Consider the following 23,872-nt stretch of genomic DNA (forward strand, 5'->3'; position numbering starts at 1 on the left):
CACCCCAAAGACATTTCAAGTTTAATATATTCATAGTTACACGTAGCTTTTTTATGGAATACGGAAACTAATTCGATGTGGGTACGTTTTCAGGGCAGTTTATTTACAGTGATGTGATTTATTGGAAGTAAAACACTTGATTGTCGTATCACTTTGGGTTATTCTTGGAATTGGTCCAACACTCTAATAGAGGACACTAACAGAATTTTTCTCAGCAGAAATAAATGGGATTGAGATCAAGTTCTGTCTGAGTGATGCATCGGTCCCTGGGCAGATGTGTGTTTGTGCAGCTCAGCAAGTGTCATGCATGAAGCCTTTTTCAGCGCAGAAGGATGGTTTCTTTATGATAAGCCGAATGATACATTGTCAGTTTAAAAGTGTTTCAAAGTTCCAAACAACATGTTCTGAAGGAGACCTTCAGCTGGGCGTCGTATCAGGAAAGACTGATACTATTCAGATCAGGGCTATTCTACCACTGCAGGGACCTAAAGATAAGCTGGAACTGTGCTTTTTAACTGATGAACTGTTTACTAGTGTCACGTTCCCATCTGCTCCTCGATGTTCTGGCATTCTTCTGCAGAAGAAGCAGGGCTCGGAGCCGCTGTGTTGGTAGAGGGGGGATCTGTGAGGCTTGACTGGGGAGGGGAGCACCAGTGTAAGCTTTCTCTTGCTTGTCCTCTCTAAGAAAGGAAAAGCAAACACCACGTTTATATTCCTATCTTTGAGGGGACCGTCCATTCATTTCTATGGGAAAAACCCTAATCCCAACAATGAGAGCCTTAACCCCTACCCAGCCCTAACCTTAACCATAAGTAACCAAAACAAAATGCAAGACATTTGACATTCTTTGTTTTTTGACTGCAATCACAGATTTTTTGAGTTTCCCTTGTGGGGACCGAAAAAAATGGTCCCCACAAGGGACAGGTTTTGATCACATTGTGGATAAACACACAATATGTTAAGAATTACAGGAAAAATAGTAACAATCAGCAAATTGAAAGTAGAATATGCTTTGTTTTTATTATTATTATTATTATTATTATTATTGTTATTATATGTGCATTTATTTTTCAGCTACATTGAATATATCAAGAAGATTCAAGTTTTTCTTTGCGTTCATTGTACGGTATGGTAACTCTGGAATATTAAGATTAAGTTTGACTTTATTTATTGCTGTTTACAGCAATGTTATCAATATGCACCGTTCTTGTCAAATAAACCAATAAACAAACAACCAAAGAAGCCAGTGAAAGATTATTCTTCATGCCATTTCAGACATGGAAGAGGTCTGGTTCTCCTGCTGGTCCAGCGGGAAGTGGTCTCTGGCTCCACTCTCCGTTTGGGTGGGGGTCTGTGGGCACAGCCTGTGGCCACTCCAGTGCTTGAAACAAAATCTATATCAGATTCTAGAAACTGATTCATATCCTGTGGTGCAGAATGACTTGGGGAGCCCAGGTCAGGAGCAGAGAGACAGGGGAGATGGTGATATCCAGTGTGCAGTGAGAGGTAGGCATTGAGCACAGTGGCACACTGGCCGGTCAGCAGCCAGACTGCGGAATGATGACTGAGGAATGAGGACTGAGGACTGAGGAATGACTACCTCCCAGGGGAATGATTCTTCATGCTCGGGATTTTTGCTCATTAAGGATAAAATGCAGTCTACTCGAATTCCACTGAACAAACATCTGGGGAACACGCTCGTACCTCGCCAAGCCGCCGTTCTCCTGCTCCGTTTTCGAACTCCCCTCTGTCAACAGCTAGACAGTAACATCAAAAAAGAGCAAAACTTTGCACAATAATTGTTTCCATTTTTTTTTTTTTAAAGCTTGGATCATGTGCATTTTATTAGCTGTAAGTTACTATTTCACAGAAACACTGTTTTTAATTCGTTCCAATGTCAGTGGTACCAGTGCACTGCAGTCCTGGGGGCAGGGGGCGGGGTGTGTGTGGGGGTATCCTCTAACCCAAGGGACACGGCGTTCCAGTACAAACACGCAGGCTCCCAAGAACCAACTCCTGTCAGGTTCGGGTCCTAATATGGCACTGCGTCGCGGGTCAGCGGCAAGGCCGGCGTCCCCTGGGTCCCGAAAGGCCCTCCACTCCTGTCTGATTCTGACAACAGCACAATTTTCCCACAGGAAGAGAAAAAGCCCACTGTACTCACTGGGACAGCCTGTCACAGAGCGCACTGCTGGGAACCCAGCCGGCCCCCGGTACTAGATGCCGTTTACTGCGTATAAGAAAAACACAAGAAACGTTATGTCATTACAGTACAGCATTTATATTACAGTGACTTTGCATCGCTCACAATTATACCCCTTTATTCCAGGCGTACGAATGGATATTATGTCCTGGAGCAAGTGGCCCCAGGATCTACACAACACCAGCTCTCAGTCATCGCAGAATCCGATACGGCTCCTTCGAAATGGACCTATGAAGTGTTTATCCGTATCAGGATAACCAGGCACTTACAGTCCCTATTTATCTGTTTATACACTGGATTCATTCAAGATTTTGAATGATGATGGCAGCACATGGGATTTTGGTGAAATTATAATGTTTACTATAGACAAAAGTGTTTGATTCAGTGTCCAGTGAGTGCAATTTCAATTGACCGCATCTGTGCAACTCTGTCCTTAAACACATGAAGATCTTACAATGGAAGCTTGCAGTTTCAGTGTCACACAAAGTTTTTTTGTCTTTTGAAACATTCAATACCCTTTGAAAACGAGAGTAGAGTCTATACAGCAATTGAGATGTTGTCTAACTTCTGGGGATCTTACCCAGACTGAATTTAGGATTCTCAAAAAGTTGCAAGAATGACGGGGAACTTGCACAAAGTAACATAAAAATCATGTCAGTCTGCTTAAAGTTATTACAATGCCCTGGTTTATTTATTATCTGTAATATTAAGATGCCATGATGACAAATTCTCACAGTATTTATCAGTGCTTTGCTTAATCCTCCATTTAGTTCTCAGCCCTTAGTATTTAAATATGTGCAATCATGGGAATAACCTATGGGGGATAATCAAAACCAGCCAATACAGCCCCCTGGACCCCCTTAAATGGGTGGAGATCTCAACCCCTCCCCCCAATACTCAACCCAGAGTTATGCCCTTGTGTGTAATGCATTCTCAGTCACTGCTAGAGTCTGTTGAAAATCTGGTTTGTGTAGCAAACACTCCTCATTTCAAGTCATTGCTAAAAATGAAAATCAGCCTGAAAGGCATCCCATAGTGTCCATGGCAAGAAGGGGGGGTGCGGACACATGCTCTCCGGAACTGTTCCCATTCATGTGTGGTCCAAAAATAAATATTTTGCAGTACTCATGCATTTTGCTCCTACTATGCTGAAATTTGCACCAGAGTCACCTATCACCGAAATCTGGAGGGCTGCCAATATTCATATCTATCATGTAAAGCAGATGGTTGCCCTCCTTTGTGAGTCCACGTTGGTCATACCCTTCCTCCGACAAAAGAAGTCCTTTCGATGGCCCTTCCCGGGAAATTCTTCCAGAATCCTCCCATGCTTTGCTTCCCACTCCATCAGCCTTCGAATGGGACCTGGGCTGATGAGAAATTCAATGAAGACCCACCACCTTGCATGTCCACGACCCGCAGCCAGACTTGTTACAGCTAACAGGAAGGATGCAAGTACAAAAACAGCAGCTCAGCACAGCCGTGACACATAGAAAGGCTTCACTGAACACGCAACTCATCAAAAGGTCTGGAGGCAACAGTGTGTCCTCAGTATTTCTCAATATTTCTCCGTTGTTGTCTTTGGGAGACGTCAAAGTCAATAACATAGTCTAATATATTTATCAGGAACAATTCAGGGCCAACAAGGCTAATCAGTCCCTTACAATCCATCTTACAATTCAAAGCGCAGATATAAACACGTCACTCTACATTTTAAAAATGACAGCAAAATTTATACGTCATGCAAGTAACAGGTTTATTTTTGCCTCCGAGTCTATTTTTCAGTTTGGTCCTCTTCCCCTGAGATGTGTGTTGGTAAACAGCGGCGGAGACTTCAGAATGGGAGCGTGTTTCAGGTTCCTCATTAGCAAACAACATAACACAGCCCATGTGAGCGAGGTCTACACTGACACATCATATTTCATCATAAATACAATTTCAGATTTTGGAAGCCAAGTATTACTCAAAATAAATTATTTTTTGGCCTGGTAGAAGAACACTAAAAAAAACTACTTGTGTTCTGTCTTTAAAAAATAAAATCTGGCTCCTCAGCAAGTTGGCACATACCTGCTTAATGTCGAAATGCGAACCTGCCCGGAAGCGAGCGATCTGATGTATATATTCAAGTTCCTGATGTACAGTCAGCCGGCAGACCTACCCTTGGTCACAGGCCATGCTCAACACATGTCTCTGTGTGTGTCTGAGTGTCTCTGTGTGTGTCTGCTTCTGTGTAGCGTATGTGTGCATTTTTAATTACTTGCAATATTGTGTGAAGCGTCTGCAAGCCTGACCCTGAAAAAAATGCCTAGAAGATGGATGGATTAGATACAGTTCAGCGCCTTAATGTAAACAGTCAAACCAACAAATTGTTAAAAAAAATTAAGATCACGTGGTTCTCATGTTACCCTTGATCTATTTCAGTGTGTAGCGGCCAGAGTGAGCCAGAGTATGTACCATAAAAAAACTATTTAAAAAAGACCAAATATGTTTAAATTAAGGAGAGGTTGCTTAATATAAGCAAATTACCTCAAAAAGCAGCAATAAAATCTAAATCTAGTTATAATTTTAAACGAGGAAACATTTTGTAAAAATAAGAGGGCTTGTCTTAAACAGGCATACATGTAAGTAAAGCAAGCGATTTATTGCCCAAATACAAGATTATTATAGTTCTGTTTTCATTTCATTAAGTGTTCAGCCTCTTCAAGCTCTGGGGTTTTTAATAACTTTAATACAATAAACATATCAGGAATGAACAAACGTCTCGGCCTGATTGTTTTGTACTAACTTGTGCTAATTCTTCATGCACAGTATCAACCGAAATGAGTTCAGCTCCGCCGCTTAAAACTGACAGAGATTAATGGCCTTTTATTCTGAAACACAGCAATACAACAACTAGCCCACCAAGAAGACGTTGGCTCACAAAAAGGGAGTGATAAGAAAATGAGTGAACATCCTTAACCCCGCCACTCCTAGGAGTTCACGTTCACAGCCTTGCACTCTCCCTCACGAAGCGTGAAGCTCAGCTATCACAACATCGGCACCGGAAGATGGGATGTCATGTCTCGCACGTCTTGTGTGACCGAGTGTATCTGCCATCACGGAAAGATGCTTGCAAGATACAAATTATAGCACGATAGCTTTTTTTGTGCTTTTACTTCATAAAGCAGCACCCTGAAAGTATCACAACAAAAACATAAAAAAACACTGATATACAATTATGCTATAAAAAAAAAAAAGTCACAGATCACATTTGCATCAGTAGGCTGTAAATCGAGTCTTCGTCTGGGAAATGACATTGTTTTTTTTCCCGGCGCTTCTCAGAGGATGCTCTCAACATGAGAGGCACAAACAGTTTCCTTATTCTTCTCCTTTCAGTCACCTGACCTCATCTCGCACAGAGCTGTGAGCAAAGAGCCGAGCCGGCTGCCGAAACTCACGCAGCAATCTGCCTTAGCTCACAGGACACCCTCTGTAGATCACAGACAGGAAAGGCGAGGGGCTGAGCATGTTGCCAGCGGAGGGGGGGGGGGGGTTGCCAGTCAGTCCTAAGCGTGGCAGGTAGCACGTATGGCGCAGGAGACCGGGGGCTTTTTACTCTCCACATGCCGTGCACACGGGGCACACAGCACCGCCGACAGTCGGCACAGGCCCCGGCGGAAGACGCTGTTGGAGAGGCTGTAGATGAGGCAGTTGCAGAAGCTGTTGCTGATGGCCAGCCAGGTGGTGAGGAAGGAGACCACCGGGTTGCGGTAGATCCCGGAGCTTTCCAACAGGAAGTACAGGATGTAGGGCAGCCACAGGATGTAGAAGACGCTGGTGATGCGGAAGAGCACCATAGCGTAGCGCCGGTCCGGGCATGGCTGGCCGTCACCGGCGCCGCAGTCCTGCGGACCGAAGCGCAGACGCCTCTCCGCCATGTCACGCGTGTGCTGCTGGCAGATCCGGAAGATGTTGCCATAGGTGAAGCAGACGGTGATGGAGGCTGGCGCGTACAGCAGCGCCACTATGGAGGAAGTGTAGTGCGAGTTGGTCTGCCATGACTCGGCGCACCACCGGAAGATGTCGCCGTGGTAACCGGGCTTGCCCCAGCCGAAGAAGGAGGGCAGGAAGACGAGGCCGGAGTAAAGCCAGACAACTGCGATGCAGCCGCGCAGCCGGCACGGCGTGACCAGCGTGGTGTAGGACAGCGGCCGGGTGATGGCGACGTAGCGGTCCACGCTGATGCAGGCCAACGACGCCATGGAAACGCTCTTCAGCACTGAAACCAGGTAGCCGAATATCTTGCAGGTGATCTCCTCATTCTGGCTGCCCAGGTAGTGCAGCAGCGACAGCGAGGGCACCACACAGCTGACGCCCACCAGCAGGTCCGCGTAGGCCATGGTCTGGATGAAGCAGCTGGTGGTGTGGTGGTTGAGGAGGGGCGCGCAGTGGAAGACGAAGATGACCACCAGGTTGCCGGCGATGATGAGCACGGTGAGGAAGAGGATGACGGCCAACTCCAGCACACAGGTGTTGAGGTTCGGGAGGTATCCCACGCCCAGGAGGCAGAAACAGGGGTCGCTCTGGTTAACAGCAGAGGAGGAGTTCATTTTTGGACACGTTGTCAGTTCTGCATGGCTGCAAAACCACACTGCCCGTCCCTCTCCGTCTGCTTCCCCCGTCCTCCAAAAAGCTCTTCTATTTATTGCCCCAGCTCCCCCTCTCTTGATGAGCCAGCCTCTGCTCTATTAGAGGCCGGTGCAGTAGTGCCTTGGGCAGCCTTCCATGCTGGAGGCCTGGGGAAAAAACTCCTTAAGGAGAAGTAAGAGATGCCTTCCTGCCCCGAGCTGGTGAAAAAGGCGGAGGAAAGATGAGGACAGATGTTTGCCTCCAAGTTCTCCCAACCGTTTCTTCAGTAGTCAGTTCTGGAGGGTCGGCGAGGGGGCCCCCTTTAAGAAGAACTGCCGGACGACGTCGCACCTACACTCCAATCCGGAGGAATGAGCCGGGGCCAGAGATCCCATAGCACAAACTTAAGCGGGCAAAACGCAAACACACACCCTGTTCTCCACAACAACAGCGCCCCAGCACTGTCAGAGTAAATGGCCATATGAAGAAGTTGGCGTTTCGGAGCAGAGGCCACAGTCTGTCGGGGGTAAAAAGCCGCCGCGATCCCACAGGCTCTGTGTTATAGATGCAGCCAGCAGCTCAAATGTCTCTCACAACACTGTGTCCCTGATGTAGCGTGTCTCCTGCTTGCCCTCTCTCTCTCTCTCTTGCTCTCTGTTTGCCTGCTGCAGCACCAATGGTGGAAGCTCCTCCCCTCCTCCTCTCCAGCCAATGAGTGACTCGAGTAACGACCACATTCCCCTCCCACCATACACCCTACTAGTCCGGGCTGAAGGGGAATGTAGCAACTGATTTCAAATTCTTTATTAGGTACAGGGTATCTGTATAAGTGAAACGTACCTTGTAGACTCTAGTTTCTCCGCTGGTGAGTGTGTCTACATGTGTTTGTGGGTGTTATGTGTCCATCTGTGGGCTCAGGCATGCACCTCCCCGCTTCTCCTCCTGCACCTGCTCCTCATCAGTATTCGTGAGCCGTCCTCATGAATGCCGAGCCCAGCCACCAGCGCAGGGCTTCTCGGGCCAAGGCGGAAGATGCGGGCCCCACCTGCCACGGGTCACGGCCGTTTCAGGTCCCGCACTGGAGGTGGTCTCAATGGTTCTTCACATCACGGCGAGAGGAAAGCAATCAAGCATTAGTACATGCCTACTCTAATGCGGGGGGGGGTTCGATCACACTCTAACACACACACAGGGCCACACAGACCCCCCCCCCACCAGCACCCACTGGGTGCTTCTTGACATCTCCCAGTCATCGCTGAGGAGGAGGGTCACACTACCAGCACCCAGCTGGGTCTTTATTGAATCTGCCTGTTTGTCTGTCATGGAGACAATGGGAATGGGGGGGTTTCCAGGTTCCATACCTCCCATGGGGCTCTGGGTCGGGCCTGAGTCCATCTGGACCGGTCCTGTCAACATCCTGGCTACTATACTGTCACCAGGGGTGCTTCTAGGGGGGGCGATGCCCCTGTGACAACATGCATGTCCCCACATACATATGCTACCTGGGTTTGAAATAAATGTATTATTATTATTATTCACATTTATGTATGTGGGCTACTCTTAATGGCGGGACGCCGGGTGGTCAAGTCACTTCAACTGGTGAAAAGTGAGGTTAACAGCTGAATAAAAATATTCAAGCTTGAGGAAGCACGACAGTCTAAAGGAGAAATCCGAGTGAGTCACATATTTGTAAAAACTGTAAAATGTGACTGCAAAGCATTACATAAATAACTTAACGGTTTTCAAAATTGTCTTTTGCTTCTTACTGCAGTCAATCTAGTGTAAATAATACTTGGAGGACATTAAGGTCAAATGTATTTGCCCCCCCTAACAGAACAACTGGCCCCAGTCTGTCCTCCCCCCCCCAAGTTTAAATGGTCTAAAACTGCCACCACTCTGTTGTACCATTTTCATTTAACATGGAGGTCTGAGAATTAACCTTCTGATCATAATATAATTAAAATGCATCTGCTTATACTAACCGTTTTTAGTGGTTATGATTTGGGCCTGGCATGGATGGACAAGCAAAGCATTGTGGGAGTGGTTTGTTTTTCTTTGACACCCAGTACGTGTGTGTGTGTGTGGGGGGTTTCCCGGTCCGGGCTGCACCTCCCCTCAGACTGTGTTTATTTCTGGTCAGGGGTCGACAGCGGCACATCTGCTGGAGGTATGAGCCCCGCATGGGCTGACCTGCAAGTGAAGGTGCTGGCCCCCTGTTACCATAGAAACCTGCAAATCCCTAGATAAACACGGCAGCAGGGAATCTCTTATCCTATACCCCCATTACCTCTATCCCTGAACAGTATTCACACTGTGCTAACTGTACACGTGAAGCTTATAGGAGGAAGTCTTTGTTGCTCCAGACAGAAAAAATATACCAAAAGCACGACGGATGGCCCAACTCTCTCATAACCTCACCGAAAGTACAATGGTCCATTAGTTAGTCCCACTACTAAAGTCGATCAGCTGGTCCAACACTGTCAGAAAGAACAGTACCAATTTCTACCTTTGCTTGTCACTGGGGCTGTACCTTCAAGGGTCTGCCAGTTGTACCCTAGTCGTAGGTAATTGTACCTTTTAGTCTAATTTAAGGTACAGAAATGGACTCTGAGGAACATCCCCAAGGTACAAACAGTATTAATTTACCCCCAATGGTACAAAAATGTTTATCATAGCCCATTTCTGTACCTTAAAAGGTACAATTACCTACAGCTAGGGTACAGTTGGCTGACCCTTGAGGGTGCAGCCCCAGTGAGAAGCAAAGGTACAGATTGGTTCCCTTTTTTCTGACAGTGTACTCCATGCTGGTTAAATCATGTTAAACTGAATTCAGGTGGGAAGAGAAACACGGATAGAATAATTGGTGGGAATGGGGACTGAAGCTCAGAGGATCACTGCAGTTGGCCGCGGTAGGGATGGTCTGAGCGGCTCGGCGCTGAGGATCGCGAGGGAGCTGGATCCCTGCTGTTTCTGTCTCAGCACAAAGAGACGCCTGCAGAGTTTCCTTTCAAACATCCCCCATCCTCCTCCCCACCCCCAGCACCAACCCCAAAAAAGAAAAATGAATAACAGTGTCTTCAGCTTTTGAGGTATAAGACAACAGACGCTGCTTCGGGTTGCCAGTTCTCCAGCTGAAGTGCAGCTACAGGGGGAACAGCAGGGTGATTACTATGAAACATAATTACCTTCAATAGTCACATGACTGCTTTTCAGCAGTCATGTTTAGTGTTCTGAATGTCGCGCCAATAAAGTTTTTCTGGAGTCCTGGTGCAGCGAACAAACCATATTATCGTAAATAATAGTGCAGCTACGCAAAGGTATTGGCAGGCAGTTGACCACAGGTAGAGCTCTGTCGTTCCCTTGACGACGACCACAGTGTCGTACGCCGAGCCCCTTTGAAAGAGCAGGTTCCCGCAATGTGATGCTACGGCAGCCACCCATGGCGGAGTGCTGACCATCCTCCCACGGCGATAGCGGCGCAGGCAGAACGTTACCGCTCTCCGTTAAGCCTCAGGGGACTCATTACGGCACGTCCGTGCGGGTTGGCCATTCCACATTTACGGTCGAAGCCCTTCAGCTTTAACAGAAATTCCTGCAGAAGCCTTTGACAGTGATGCTCAATGGAGGGGGAAAGATATTCTACAGGGAAATATTTTTACTTCTTTAATGCCTGGAAATTGTGTAACTCCTGGCCACCAGGGCAACGATACTCAGTCCCTTCTGCAGTGGTACAGATGGAGTTCTGTCTCTTTCATCTTTCCCATTCCGGTCTCTGCTCAGCTGGCTCCCTTGAATAAGGCAGGACTGTGGATTCCGATATGAAGGTGTCAGGCTCCTGATAAGCCGGATTGCATGAAGCCAGACGTCTGCAATACCAGAAATATCCCCGGCGGCCTTATCTCGGCCCCCCGCTGCAACATAGCGCTGGAGATTCCCTCCCAAGTGACACAGCCACAGCTAGCAGAGGAGCCTGGATCTCCACTAAAATGATGTCACAACTCGAGAGCTTTGAGTCTAGGACAATGCTGGGGTTGGGGGGGGGGGGCGCTCTTCAATATTTGAAACTGTGAGGGATCGCAAAACAAGCGTGACAAATGGTTTCATAGAAAAACGGTTTGCAAACACATTCGCTGGAATTTCCTGATTCCCCCCCCCCCCCCCCCTGCGAATTTCTGAATGGTGACCCCCCCCAAACCTCACACTCTATGGCGTCTTTGTGTAAACCCCTCCTTTTTGGGTGAGAGGATAACTCATCCCGTCCACTGGTGCATTTTATGTACTTGAAAAGAAATGGTGCATTTATAGACGTGCAAATGAATTACCTGCCAGAATGGACGCCCCTCAGAACAGCCACTGAGAGAATAACAGCAGAGACATTAAAAGCAGTTTCACAAAACACTGCATTTCCACATATGCTATTCATAGATACAGGCAGCATCTTATTATTCTCCATCTTTGAATGAATGACAATTACTATGTAGCAGATGCTTTTATCTAAAGTAGTGCTTCTCAATCCGGTTCCTGCCGCCCCCCCACCCCCCCTGCCAGAATGTTTTCATTCCAACCCTACCTTAATCAGGCTTATATGGTCCTTAATAGGCTAATAATGAATGTGGCAGGTTGAAAGCAGTGGGGCTTGGAATGAAAACATTCGGGGGGGCTAAGGGCCTTGCTTGAGGGTCCAACGGGGAAATCACTCTATAGACCATGGAATTTGAACTAGTGACCTTCTGATCTCAAGCACAGCATCGTAACCCACATTTACCCTCTGAACCTCCACTGAGGGCGGGGGAGTTGGGGGGGGGGGGGCTGGACCCTAGTCCCAGACACGCAGCTGGTTCACACCTGGACAGGACACCAGTCCGTCATGGGGCGCGTGGACATACATAATCATACTCTATGGCTAATCTGGAGACACCAGCTAGTCTAGCTGCAAGTCTTTGGACTGGGGGGGGGGGGGGCTGTGGGAGAGGACTGGGAGAACTGGCAAACCCCAGACACGCAGTGACAGCAGCGGTGACACTCAGACCCCCAACCCTGGAGGTCTTAAACCGTAATGCCTAAATCCCTCCATAAACACAAGAAGGTGACATCAAAATTAAACGCTTATTTTTCTGCATAATGTATAAAGGTATACAGCTTGTAAGCTACCTAATATTATTGCAGTATTGATTTTGAACATGATAATGTTTGGCACAATTCTCTACAACCTTCTCAAAGGCAGTAGTTAATAATTATGTCTGTCTGCTTACTATGCATTTCTTTATGAAACCATATAAATGCCCATTTGATGTTCAGGTATGGAGGGAGACACCAGACAGTGACATGGAGGGGAGCGCTTCTGAGCTTCAGGCCACTGGCTTAGACCTCCAGTGTAGTGTTTTCTAATCTGGTCCTCGAGGACCCAAAGTCAGTCCACATTTTTGCTCCCTCGCAGCTCCAGGGAAGGAGCAAAAACAAGGACTGCATGCGAGTCCCTGGGGACTGGAATGGGGAACACTGCTCTCATGTGTCTGCAGTGAGTCGTCAAGGGGTTTGAGAGCGGAATTGTTTTGTACCGTCAGGAGACCCTTCCTAAGCACCCCCACCCCCATAGCCGAGTGGTGGCAGGATGAGTTTATTTAGACAGAGCGGGTGGGAGGTTTGGGGTGGGGTGGGGTTTCGTCTTGTAGCCACCTGGGACCCTAGGATGTGGATTTTACAACACGGCTGTTGCCATGGTACCCTTCCGCCAAAAAAAAAAAAAAACACCTTAGACATATTGTTAAGTGAATAAACCAGTCTCATGCATAGACTGGTTTATATGACTTTAAAAACTCCGACCCGTGCAGACCTCCCCTGGACCACCAGCATAGGCAGGTGGGTCTCTCCTTGTACACAGCTCTCTGAGGGGTCTGTGGTGCTGTAACAACTGAACAGTGAGTGCTGAATAGCAACAGTATGGTTCAAATATGGTCCAAAGATGGTAGCATGTGGTCCACCAAACCATTCTGAATGAAGAGTCATCTTTTCTTAGTCAAGACCTGAACCTTTCTCAGCATGGACAGTATCATAAACAGTGGGTTTTTGGTTGGTTTGGAAGACTAGTAGAGCACTTACCTGCTATTAAATCCACCCATACATTGATTTTCTGACGGCTTATCCAGAACAAGGTGACAAGTGGCCTGAGGTCTCTCCCAGGTAGCATGGAGGGGTGGCTCTGAGGCTAGGGATCTGTGCCAACAACCAGAAGGTTGCTGGTTTGAATCCCATGAATGCCAGGAGTGATGCTACTCTGTTAGGCCCTTAACCTACAATTGCTTTGTTCTGGGTATGAGGTTAATCAACATCTAGTCCTGCAAACAGATCCTCAAACATACAGGGAAGATTTTGGGGTTGGTGGCAGGATTGGCACTCCAGCCACCAGAAGAAACTCCCACTGTTCCATTTGGACTAGTGTGGTGCAAAGGTATCACCCACCACACGGCCATACGTGGGTTCTCATCCCTGAGATGGTTTGTTGTGTAGTGGTGTGCTATAATCAGTGTATGTTCCTTACTGAGGTAAGTTCTGGTGGTGGAATGACCTGCTGAATCAACAGTAATGTCTCACCAGAAATCATGACCTGGTTGCACAAGATAATCCACAGACCTTGTAGTGAGTTCTCTCACATAGGAACTGTTTTCTTTCTACCAAACTCCAAAACTACCCCTTTAACACCCATCTGTTCCATGAATTCCTCTACTAACCTGATTGTCCTTTAACTGCCCCTATATTGGATTTAGTGGCCCCTGAATAGTCTGATTAGGTTCCTACAATGTTAGTTGACTCTTTGACAGCATGTATGTTTGTAATGTGCTACTTGCCTTACTTGTATGTTGCTTTGGACAAAATATGTAAAATTTAATTGTAAGAACAGAACTGGTAATAATGAGTTTTAAAATTCTAATTTCTAGAATTCTAAATTCTAAAATAAGACAGTAAAACTCCTGACAGGATGTTTCCCAGTGCTTGCATCATTCTGGACGTGGCCTAGGGGCGGAGTCAGAGATCTGTGACCTTGCTGCCAATGGTACCTCCTGCTGGCCTACTGGAAACCTGCTGGTCAACATCTGTGACCATCGGCCCCTCGGAGATGCTCCATACGTGTGTCAGGTGGGCAGCAAAGCTGTATCTGACATCTTTGAAGGCCTCCAAGGCCCTAGAAAAACTCTGGCGGCATCTTTCCTTGATGCAAAGCTGCAGCTGTCACATCTCCAACCACACAGGCCAGCAAATCTGTCTGAAACCCTGTTGTTCCTTCCGCAGCTTGTATGACAGAAATGGCTGACTGACTGTACTTCACAGAGCATTCCAATAAGCAACAGTAAGAGGCTTGGTGCCCATCAGGGTATCTTATTTGAGTATGTGTCACGAAACACTGTAATCAGCGTGTAAGAATGGACCGGGACTGGGACTGGGGAGCTCATATCTTTATCTACCCCATTTCCCAACAAAAAAAAATGCCATCAGATATTTCACAATCCTGTTCTCAATGATATAAACCACATTTCGGCATTCTGGGAAAGGGCTGGCAGGGAGCGAGAGTGCTTGGCTGTCAGTGCTGAGCTCTGACAGGCGAGGGATCCAGAAGAGGGATCACACAAACCGGCCCGGCGACCTCTCTGGGCTGCGAGCTGTCACCGGGTCACGCTCGGCTCCCCGTCCTCCGGGCTGACAGGGTGGGGCGGCACCGATTCTCAGGAAATTGCTTCCGAGGTTCTGCCACTTCGCCCCCATATTGTTTTACATGGACGAACAGACGCACATAACAGGCCAACTTCTCCCCTTTACCCCCCCCCCCCCCGCCCCCCCCTGACCACAATAAGGGGGGGCAGGACATTCACCCTCTGAACCATCATATCTCTGCAGATCCTCCACTATTCCAGTATCTGGGCTGGGGGGCGCCTGACCACTTCATAAGAAAAGAGCAGCCATTCAGTTTTAGTCTTTATGTCTTTATTAACATTTTGAAAATGTGCCTGTTTTACTTCAGTTACAGACACAGCTTTTGTAAAGCTCCTTACTCGTTTTGGGTGATTGTGGCCAATATATTTTCAGTTAGTGTAGAAGAATAATTTATTTATTGGGTCCGGGATTTCATTATTTACACTAGTGCCATTTAAACTAGTTCCAGTTTATAAACGCAGTGCCAAGAATGGTAGGTGTTTCAACAATTTTGCCAACTAGCATATGTGACATTCATGTAAATTGCATGTGGTCTGTAGGCTACAGGTGAAGCTCACAGAGATGCTGGACGGTTTGCCCAAAAACCACTTCGGTCTGTTTTCTGTCTTTTGCTCAGAATCAGTGCCTTTCGTGTGACCTGGCCGATGATGGCACCCAGAGTCGCATACGATGGGAATCTCATTTACGGTACATAAAGTTTTACAAATAGCCAAGCCTCTGAGCCAGACCCAAACAGAACCATGCAAAGCACGCCCCGCAATGCAAAATTAAGCTGCATATTTGCTTTATGCCAGATTCCCATGTTGTCACGCAACTGTTGCAACTTTAATGGCTTTCCCTGGACCAGCATTTTTCTTAAGGTCATGGAAAAGGGCCGGGGAGCAGAACCAAGGGCGTTTGAATCCGCCACGTGCTTTGAACTTTGAGCATGTTACCAGACCTGTTCTGCAAATCAAATGTTAACATAAATACGTACTGTACTGGCAAGATTTTAACATTGTGTTTTTAAGTAGGTATCATAGTTGCATTTTAGCATGACAATACAGCAAAGATTATGTGGAATGGACATAAAGCGACAGTTGTCCTGCATTGCAAAACAAAATGACGGTGGTTTTTAATGAGGCTGCACTATATATGACGAAAGCAATGGCAGTGGGCGCATTTTCAGAATAAAACGAGCACGTATGAGCAATTTTTGCCCTCCGATTCCTTTATTTCCAGATGATGCTCTTCGGTGAATCACATGTTTTTGTTTTGGAGAGACAATGTGTGACTAAGCAGCGCCGCAGGTGTGATGACTGCCTCACCTGCACTCTCAGACACATTTAGCCGATAGCTATAACGACCCGGAACACCTTTTGTCACACAATCACGCACGGATGTTCCCATAAGCCGAGCACCATACTATCAAAAGAGACAGAGGCAGCAGAGAGCATAGGAACGTGGAAACCCCCAGCATGTAGGAAGCGGAGCCAGAGGTGGCTGGAAGCGATGAGCTATTCTTAGAATGGTTTTAATTAAATTCCAAGGCTTTTTTTTCCCATTCATCTCAAGGTTCTGATTAAGAACAATGAAGATAGTAATAAGTGCAACAGTAACTGAAATGTGAATTTAATAACACAGGTCTCAGGATTTAAACATCCTCGCTTTACTCGCCAGTTACAGTACTTTTAGTTAAGAGAGAATATATTCAGGATGAATGATTTGTTGTGCCGGAGTGTGTATTTTTGTTTATGTGCGAGTATGGGCAAGTAGGTCATAAGTACAGGGCTACAGGCAAGAGAGAACTATCCAAAGAGTAGGTACTAATCTACAGGCCCCGGAGAGCACGCCCAAAGAGGAACAACAAGGGTAGGGAAGGGCAAGGCAGGCCGGACTCGCCCTGCCAGCGGAGCTGGAGATATGGCAGCTCACAGGTGATCTGGACACCAACATAAGCCGCCGCGTTCCGAGTCCACAAGGCGTCCCGAGAATACAGTCCCAGCCAGACCCTGACGAGGGAAAGCAGGACACAGAGAATGTCTGTATGTTCGCTACTCTTCCATATAAGGTGAAGGGGACCGTAGGCTTTTCAGCGGAAGGGAGTATCTCAGTATGCTTTAGACGAAAGGTCAGGGAGACACGTGTGCTGATCAAGGCCTCCGCCTGTATGTGATAGACACACAGACAGACACACTGACACGTACACACCTGCCTTTTTTTACAGCATGGCCTGTAGCCTCTCTGCTCATAAGGCCTTCTGTGTCAGCTTTAAATGAAGCGGGGGGGGGGGGGTTATCCTGAAACTCAGGGGGCAAACAGACCAAAGAAGCCGGCGGCAGGCATCGGAGGTTCCCACGACTCCCAGCCCAGATATAAGCTTATAATAGCCCAAAATGTTTCTCAGGAATAACTCAATTGTGATCAAGATTTAAATTTGGGGCTATATTTTCTTTTTTTACAATTGACGGAGCTGGTTTAAGCAAACAAACATCAGAGAACTACTGTGTGTATGTGTGTGTCTGTGTGCGTGTGTGTGTGTGTGAGTGAGTGTGTGCGTGGCTAACATGCTTGTAAATGAAAAAAGAGAACTCAGCTGAATAAGTTTTTTTCTCAAAGGCTGCAGATTACAATGAAAATGTGGCGGAAATTTACTGGGCTGTAATATGAATATAGAGTTTGATTAATTAGATCCAAAGATGTCAACTGAGTTGGAATGGCCTGACAGGGCCATGTGACACAGGACAGGCCAGGAAGCAAAGTCTTTATTTGGCAAAAAGTGTAATTTTTGGGGTTAATGGGATAGACAGAGCACAACAAACCCAGACAGAAAGCAAACTGCTGTTTTTTTTGGGGGGGGGGGTTATGAAGAGAAACCAAAACAGAATATGAAAAATCTTGAGTGTGCAGTGAATTTGATCATGATTCTGTGGCTGCGTTTAGCTCAATGGAGGACAAAAAAAACAGGTATAATAAACATTTCACGGAATGAGCAGGGAGGTGGGAAGAGTAATCAAAGACAACCTCGCTTCCCCGATTCTCCTTCATAACACTGCCGTATGCCCTACAGTCAGACAAATATAAAGACTTCCCTGAGTTACGATTGTCTGTGTTACGATATTTTGACTTTACGATGGGTAAATGTTTTTCATTTTCAATATATTATTCAATAACTGACATGAGATATTCAACCCTTGACTATAAAATAGGCTTTGTGTTAATGATTTTGCCCAACTGTAGGCTAATGTAAGTGTTCTAAGCATGTTTAAGGTAGGCTAGGCTGGGCTGTGCTGTTTGTTGGGTTATGTGCACTGTAAAACAATGCATTTTTGGCTTTATGATATTTTCGGCTTATGATAGGTGTGTCGGAATGTAACCCCATCGTAACCTGGGGAGAGAATGTAGGCATAAATAGCTCTAGGTGTAGGTCTCTGATATTACTACGTTTCACCCATCTTGTCATTCTATCTACGGCAGGAAAACACTGACTGACAATATTCATATAAACGCACAAAAACGGTGCCACTTGGCAGGAGTCATGAGATGTTAAACTTCCAGTCTTGACACGTAGGCTCAAGGTTCAGGCGAGTTCGATACGGCGATATTATGCCGCTCTGGGAAAAATTAAGAGATCACGGCAAAATTATTAGTTTAACTCATTTCTCAGTTTATGGGTGTGAATAATATTTACCTTTTTTGCAAACTCCAGCCTGGCTCATCCCTGCTTCTCACTGATGAAGGGCTTCTTCCTTGCTTTGTGGGTCTTCAGTCCTGCTTCTAGGAGCCTGATATGAACTGCCCTAGCAGTGCACTTCACACCTGCACTTAATGTTTCCCATTCCATTTGAAGGTCACTTGATGTCATCCTCCAATTCATGAGAAATTGATGGATAAGTTAACAGTCATCTCTAGATTTAGAAAGTTGCTTCCGCCCTTTACCTGACTGATTCCTGGTCATTCCCAGTGTTTCCTGCTTCACCTTGTTGTTGTGCACTGCTGTCGTAGAAATTTTGAACCTAGAAGCAACCTGCCGCTCAGTGTGGCCTTCTGCCAGCAGAACCATGATTAAACCCGGATTTAAAAATGCAGATTTTCAAAAAATATAGAGCGGTCTCTTAATTTTTTTGAGAGCTTTATGTACTATAGTTATCTCTGTGGTCTTATCCCTGATGTATTTCTACATTAATTTGTTTGTTTTCTATAGCGTTTGTCTATTTCTGGGTCGCAGGGGTCCGGAACCCTTGGTTTACACCAGTAAAAATGTCTATGAAAAAAGAAACCTGGCTTTCTTTATTTATGACAGACCTTCAGTTTGATCTTTTCCTTGAGGATTTCTGCAGGATGAGCACGGGGAAATTTTGTACGATTAAATGTGACATAGTGGGGAATAAGACATCAAAAGGTAAAGTTAAAACTCACAACATCCAGAATGGTGACTAACATCCAGAATATGCACGTCACTACCCCTGAAAGCTTTGCCTACAGTCAGCAAGAGATTAAGAAATACAGTACATTGTGTTTCATTGGACATAAACCATTTATTAATCGTTATTCTAATTTGTGCGAAGGCACTAAGAGCTGCCCTTAAGCAAAGATTATAGATAAACTGCAGTGAAAGATGAATGTACCAAAATGTGTAATAGAGTACAGGTTAATACAAAGTATAAGGTAACAAGCAAACTTTTTTTTCGATATAATCCTATGACAGAGAATTGTGGCACAGCAGAGTGTCACAGTCAGCCCCCTTTAGCACCTAATGGGTAGATGCCCTTTGTAAATGAGCCATGTTTTATGCTGTGCCTATGATCAGAAGGTTGTTGGTTCCAATCTCTGCCATTTAAATGACGTAAATGTGTACAGGTATGACCATCTTCCCATCCATGTGTGGATGAGGTTCTAAGCACTGGCTGCCCCTGTCGGTTATAAAACCTGGATCCCGTTCTCCATCTCTAAGGCGGTCGCTTCCCCGCTGTGCTGCATGTCAGGCATAATAAGATTGATTAATGATATTTCCTCTGGGCGAGTGAATCCAGCACAGTGCTGAGAGCGAAAGAAGAAGAGTAGCTGTTTCTTGGAGCACATTAGCAGCGCTCGTGTGCTTGAGTTAATACCGCCGTCCCTCCCCCCCCCTCGTCAGCCACGCTCGCGTTATGATTGATTTGCCAAACCAGGGAAGTGCTGCTGGTCCTGAAAACGGCTCTTTATGAATGAGGGGGAGCAGGGAGTGCAGACTGGTAAATGAAAGAAGGGCTGCCAAACTCAGGTCTAAGAAGTGACCCTCTGGCCCGATTTTTATCCAGCTCTGTCCAGCATGGAACGTACATGGGGAACGACATCTAAGTGCTGAATTCAATTATCTCTGTAGCGGCTGTATGCAACTCACCCATGCGGGGCTTGAATTGTAGCTGAACATCTGCTTATCACTCCATGCACTCAATGTAAAAGCATAAAGGCACTGACATGTACACACTGAAACATGTGCTTGGATGTCATTACGTTTCTGGGTTGCACAATAGTCATAGCATTTGGTATGATTCACCTACCTTTGCTTTTCATTTTAGATTATATATATGAGAAGCAAAGATCTGGGTGGAGTCCTTTTTAGTGTGAGCGCCTGGGATTCTACACTAAAATGCTGATAATATATTGCAAATTATTTAAATTAAATAATTAACTTAACAAAGACCACTGAGCCTGAAATGCAACTTTATCTGCTGATTAAAGCACCTCACACACACACACACACAGGCAGACACAAATCCGCACACGTACAGTATACATACATATACACACACTCCAATGTTTGCATATAATGATGTATGAGGGGCTGAGGTGGATGTTATAAACCTGTCAAGGCACCACACACAGATACGCACAAGCTACAAACACAGACACGAATCCACACACACTATACACAAAGACACACGCATATCCGCACTCACAGAAACACACAGACAGATCTGCACACACGTACACACACATACAGATACATACAGACCCACAGATCCGCACTCACATATACACAGACATACACAGATCCGCACCACGTAAACACACAGACACACGCACACACACACATACACAGACCAGGCAAAGCAAGGGTCATATGTTCATACACAATGAAATTGAAAGTGCTTCACATAAAAGCGGGGGCATGGATTCCCTGTCAGATTCAGGGGGTCTTGTCGACAAAATGTACCGGCTCAACCCACTCTGCTAGACCCAATACAACTTGGGGGGGCAGAATTTATTGCTACAAAAAACATTAAAAGCAAAGAAGATAAAGTAAAAACATATTTAAAGTGGAAATAGAATAGATAAAGAACATAAGTACACATATACTAACTAGATTTAAAGTAGCTATACAAGCTCATTCTGTAATTTCTAAAGGGTTAATTAGTTCCTTGCTTTGCCTCCAGCAAACCCACCCAGTGAATAAGAAGAGGAAGGATGTTCCTGCTGCTTTAGTGTGTGGTGCTGCTATCTCTCGTTTGGTGAATTAACTCAATCTGAGCTCAATTAAACCATTAAGAAATAATGAAGGCTTTCCACAGAGGAGCCTTTATAAAAGGACGCGGGATTTGGCAGCGGCCTGAATGCATTCTGTGTAGCTTTTGGGTGATGGCTGTAGCTCCAGCCTCGGCTGTCGGAGGACAGGTCACTATGGTAACAATCTCAGATGCAAAAGCTACGATGAGCTGAGGATCCACTGTGATGGCCAGAGATTTGTAGCAAGAAGGTCGTTGACTCAGATCCCGGGTCGGGCTAGAAAAACGAAACAATTTTATAATGAAAATATTGAGATATTGTAAGATGCAATAGTTCCTTTTCATAAAAGCCAGGATGTGAACAACAAAAAAAAAAACACAACGTCATAGTAGATTTATAACAATGTAAAACAATGGGCGTCTGGTATCACTGCATGGTGATGATATTTAAGGACCTGCGTTGCAATCAACAATATTGTAAAATGCTTGAAAAGTATCATCTAGCTTCTAGCACCAGGTCTACGCAGTGTGCTGTTCACCCACAAGGTGGTAGCAGAGTCTCGGTGTCCAGAAGATCATAACTGTATCCGTTCTTGAAAGCTTGAACATAATTTTTAAAAAATAATCATGAATTATCATGAAAATTGGTTTTAGTAGTGGGGAAGGGGGGGATGAGAGTGGAAAACATAACCATGTGATTTGGCTGCCCCAGTGAGAATTCAAGCGTCCATTGTCTAACAAGCTGATAGCGGGTGGCACAGGGTACGAGGCATGGGAACACCCCTGACGGGATATCAGAGGAAAAACAAACAAAAAAAAAGAAAATATTTTCCAGATCATGGATGGGGAATGACTCGATGGGGTGTCGGGCATCTAGAAAACACAACTAAAACTTATTTAATTATCTTCTTGAAGGCAAATTGAATAAACATTAATTTAATCGCAGCAATTATCTGAGGCAGCAATCATTACTCTCACGACACTGATGAAATTCACCGCCTTCAGTGACCCAGGACAGGGCGGCAACCCGTCGCACCACATCACACACCACATCACACACCACATCACACACCACATCACACACCACATCACACACACCAGCACACAATTTGAGAACCGCAATCTTAGCATGTTTTTGGACTGTGGGGGGAAACCAGAGAAAACCCCATGACGTGAACACGCAAACTCCACACACACACGGGTCTGCACAGGTACAAGTCTGAATCTAGTGGTAATAAACTATCCTTTTCGCATATCTGACTTAAAGCATCAATACTGGCAATGCTAGCGTAGGAGCTGGCCTCATACCTCCCTTGGGTAACAGTCAGTTCAGGCTTCTTGTATAGTGCACTGCCTCTTTTACCGAATACACTGGGACAGTCTATATCAGGGGTCTCCAACTCTGGTCTTGGAGAGCTACTATCCAGTAGGTTTTCTATCATACTTGGCTTCTAATGAGCCACACCTGTTCCCGGTATTTACCTGAGAACAGGTATGGCTCATCAGAAGCCGGGAATGATAGAAAACCTACTGGACGGTAGCTCTCCAGGATCGGAGTTGGAGACCCCTGGTCTATATCAACCCTTTATCAGCCATAAAATACGCTTGACTGAGTAACAGCACCACCTGCTGGAGACAATATACTGGAAAGCCCGTATTTGTTCTGCGTGAGAATTTCATTGCGTAGTGCATTCATTTCCCGTATTATACTCTCTGAATTCTTTAGTCCAAAGCTGGTGTTTCCTACTTTTCATTATACAACTCTTAGGTATTGCGTATAAATAGATTTTTCCATAGTAACATTGTTCATTAAATAACAGTATTAAATGGTTGAAAGGTTCCTAAGCCGGCAGTTTAGTGCAAATTTAGTAGCCGATCGTAAGGCAGTTTATGATACATATGCATGGGACACAGTGTTAAAGAAAAATTACGCTGCCCACACTGTATTAATTAGATACTTTACCAGCATTTTTAATTTCATAAGGTAGTTTGGGGTGGTACGGTGGCCTCACAGTTCTCAGACCAGGGTTCGAGTCTGTACCATGGCATATTCTCCCTGTATCATCATGGGGTTTCCTCTGGGGACTCCAGCTTGCCCCTACAGTCCAAAACTGTGGTGAGGTTAATAGAAATCGCCAAATTGCCCATAGGTGTGAATGGTGTGTGACTGTGCCCTGCGGTGGGTTGGCACCCAATCCTGGGTTGTTGCCTGCCTTGTGCCCATAGCCTGTGGGACAGGCTCCAGACCCCCCACGACCCGGAAGAGGACAAGCGGTTACAGAAAATTGATTGATGCATATACAGTATACTGTATGTAATAGATTCGGTGCTCGTTTGGTTCCTGATGTATTCCTTTCCATGACCGATAATAAAGAGCGCGCTCTGTCAGGCAAGCGAGTTTCTGTGTGTCTCTCTGCTCCCGCGATGCCTCGGTCCACCCGAGGCCGCAGAAACGTCTCATTTTGTCAGTGTGTAACTTGGTGGGAATCTTACCTTCAGACAAAATCGATGCAAAGGCCTGTTTGACCTCAGCACCCATCTCTGCGCATTTGTAGTGGAAACCTCTGTATCAACATCCGTAATAAAATTTGAATCCCCATAATCAGAATATCTCTAGCAAACTGAGTTTTGTGTTATATGTGCAATACAATAATTTTAGTGATTATGTTTTTTTTTTTTAAGGCGGCATATCTGAAAGTCTGACCTGTATGTTTGGGCTAAAGTAAATAATAATAGGAGGAATAAAACTCACCGACCACTCAGCATGTAAGTCAGCAGTACACTTTATTTTTGTTTTCATGGCACTTATATTATAAACATACATGAGGCTGCTACATTGGCTGACCTGTCCTTCACCTCCCTCTCCAGGTCCAGTTTACAGATCTTTCAT

At 45.8% G+C, this 23,872-nt stretch overlaps 1 protein-coding gene across 1 annotated transcript; it reads right to left on the bottom strand.

Annotated features, from left to right (window-relative positions):
* Window positions 1-4,820: 4,820 nt before the first annotated feature.
* Window positions 4,821-7,473, bottom strand: LOC111838359 (probable G-protein coupled receptor 21). Its single transcript, XM_023801238.2, has one exon. It carries the CDS (start codon window positions 6,787-6,789, stop codon window positions 5,746-5,748), a length of 1,044 nt encoding a protein of 347 aa, XP_023657006.1. The 5' UTR covers window positions 6,790-7,473; the 3' UTR covers window positions 4,821-5,745.
* Between the last annotated feature and the right edge of the window lie 16,399 nt (window positions 7,474-23,872).

Source organism: Paramormyrops kingsleyae, chromosome 2, assembly GCF_048594095.1.
Source record: "Paramormyrops kingsleyae isolate MSU_618 chromosome 2, PKINGS_0.4, whole genome shotgun sequence".
Taxonomy (NCBI): domain Eukaryota; kingdom Metazoa; phylum Chordata; class Actinopteri; order Osteoglossiformes; family Mormyridae; genus Paramormyrops; species Paramormyrops kingsleyae.

Excerpts from the sequence above, each read along its gene's own strand:
- LOC111838359 (XM_023801238.2), bottom strand. The coding sequence starts at position 6,789 with ATGAACTCCTCCTCTGCTGTTAACCAGAGCGACCCCTGTTTCTGCCTC.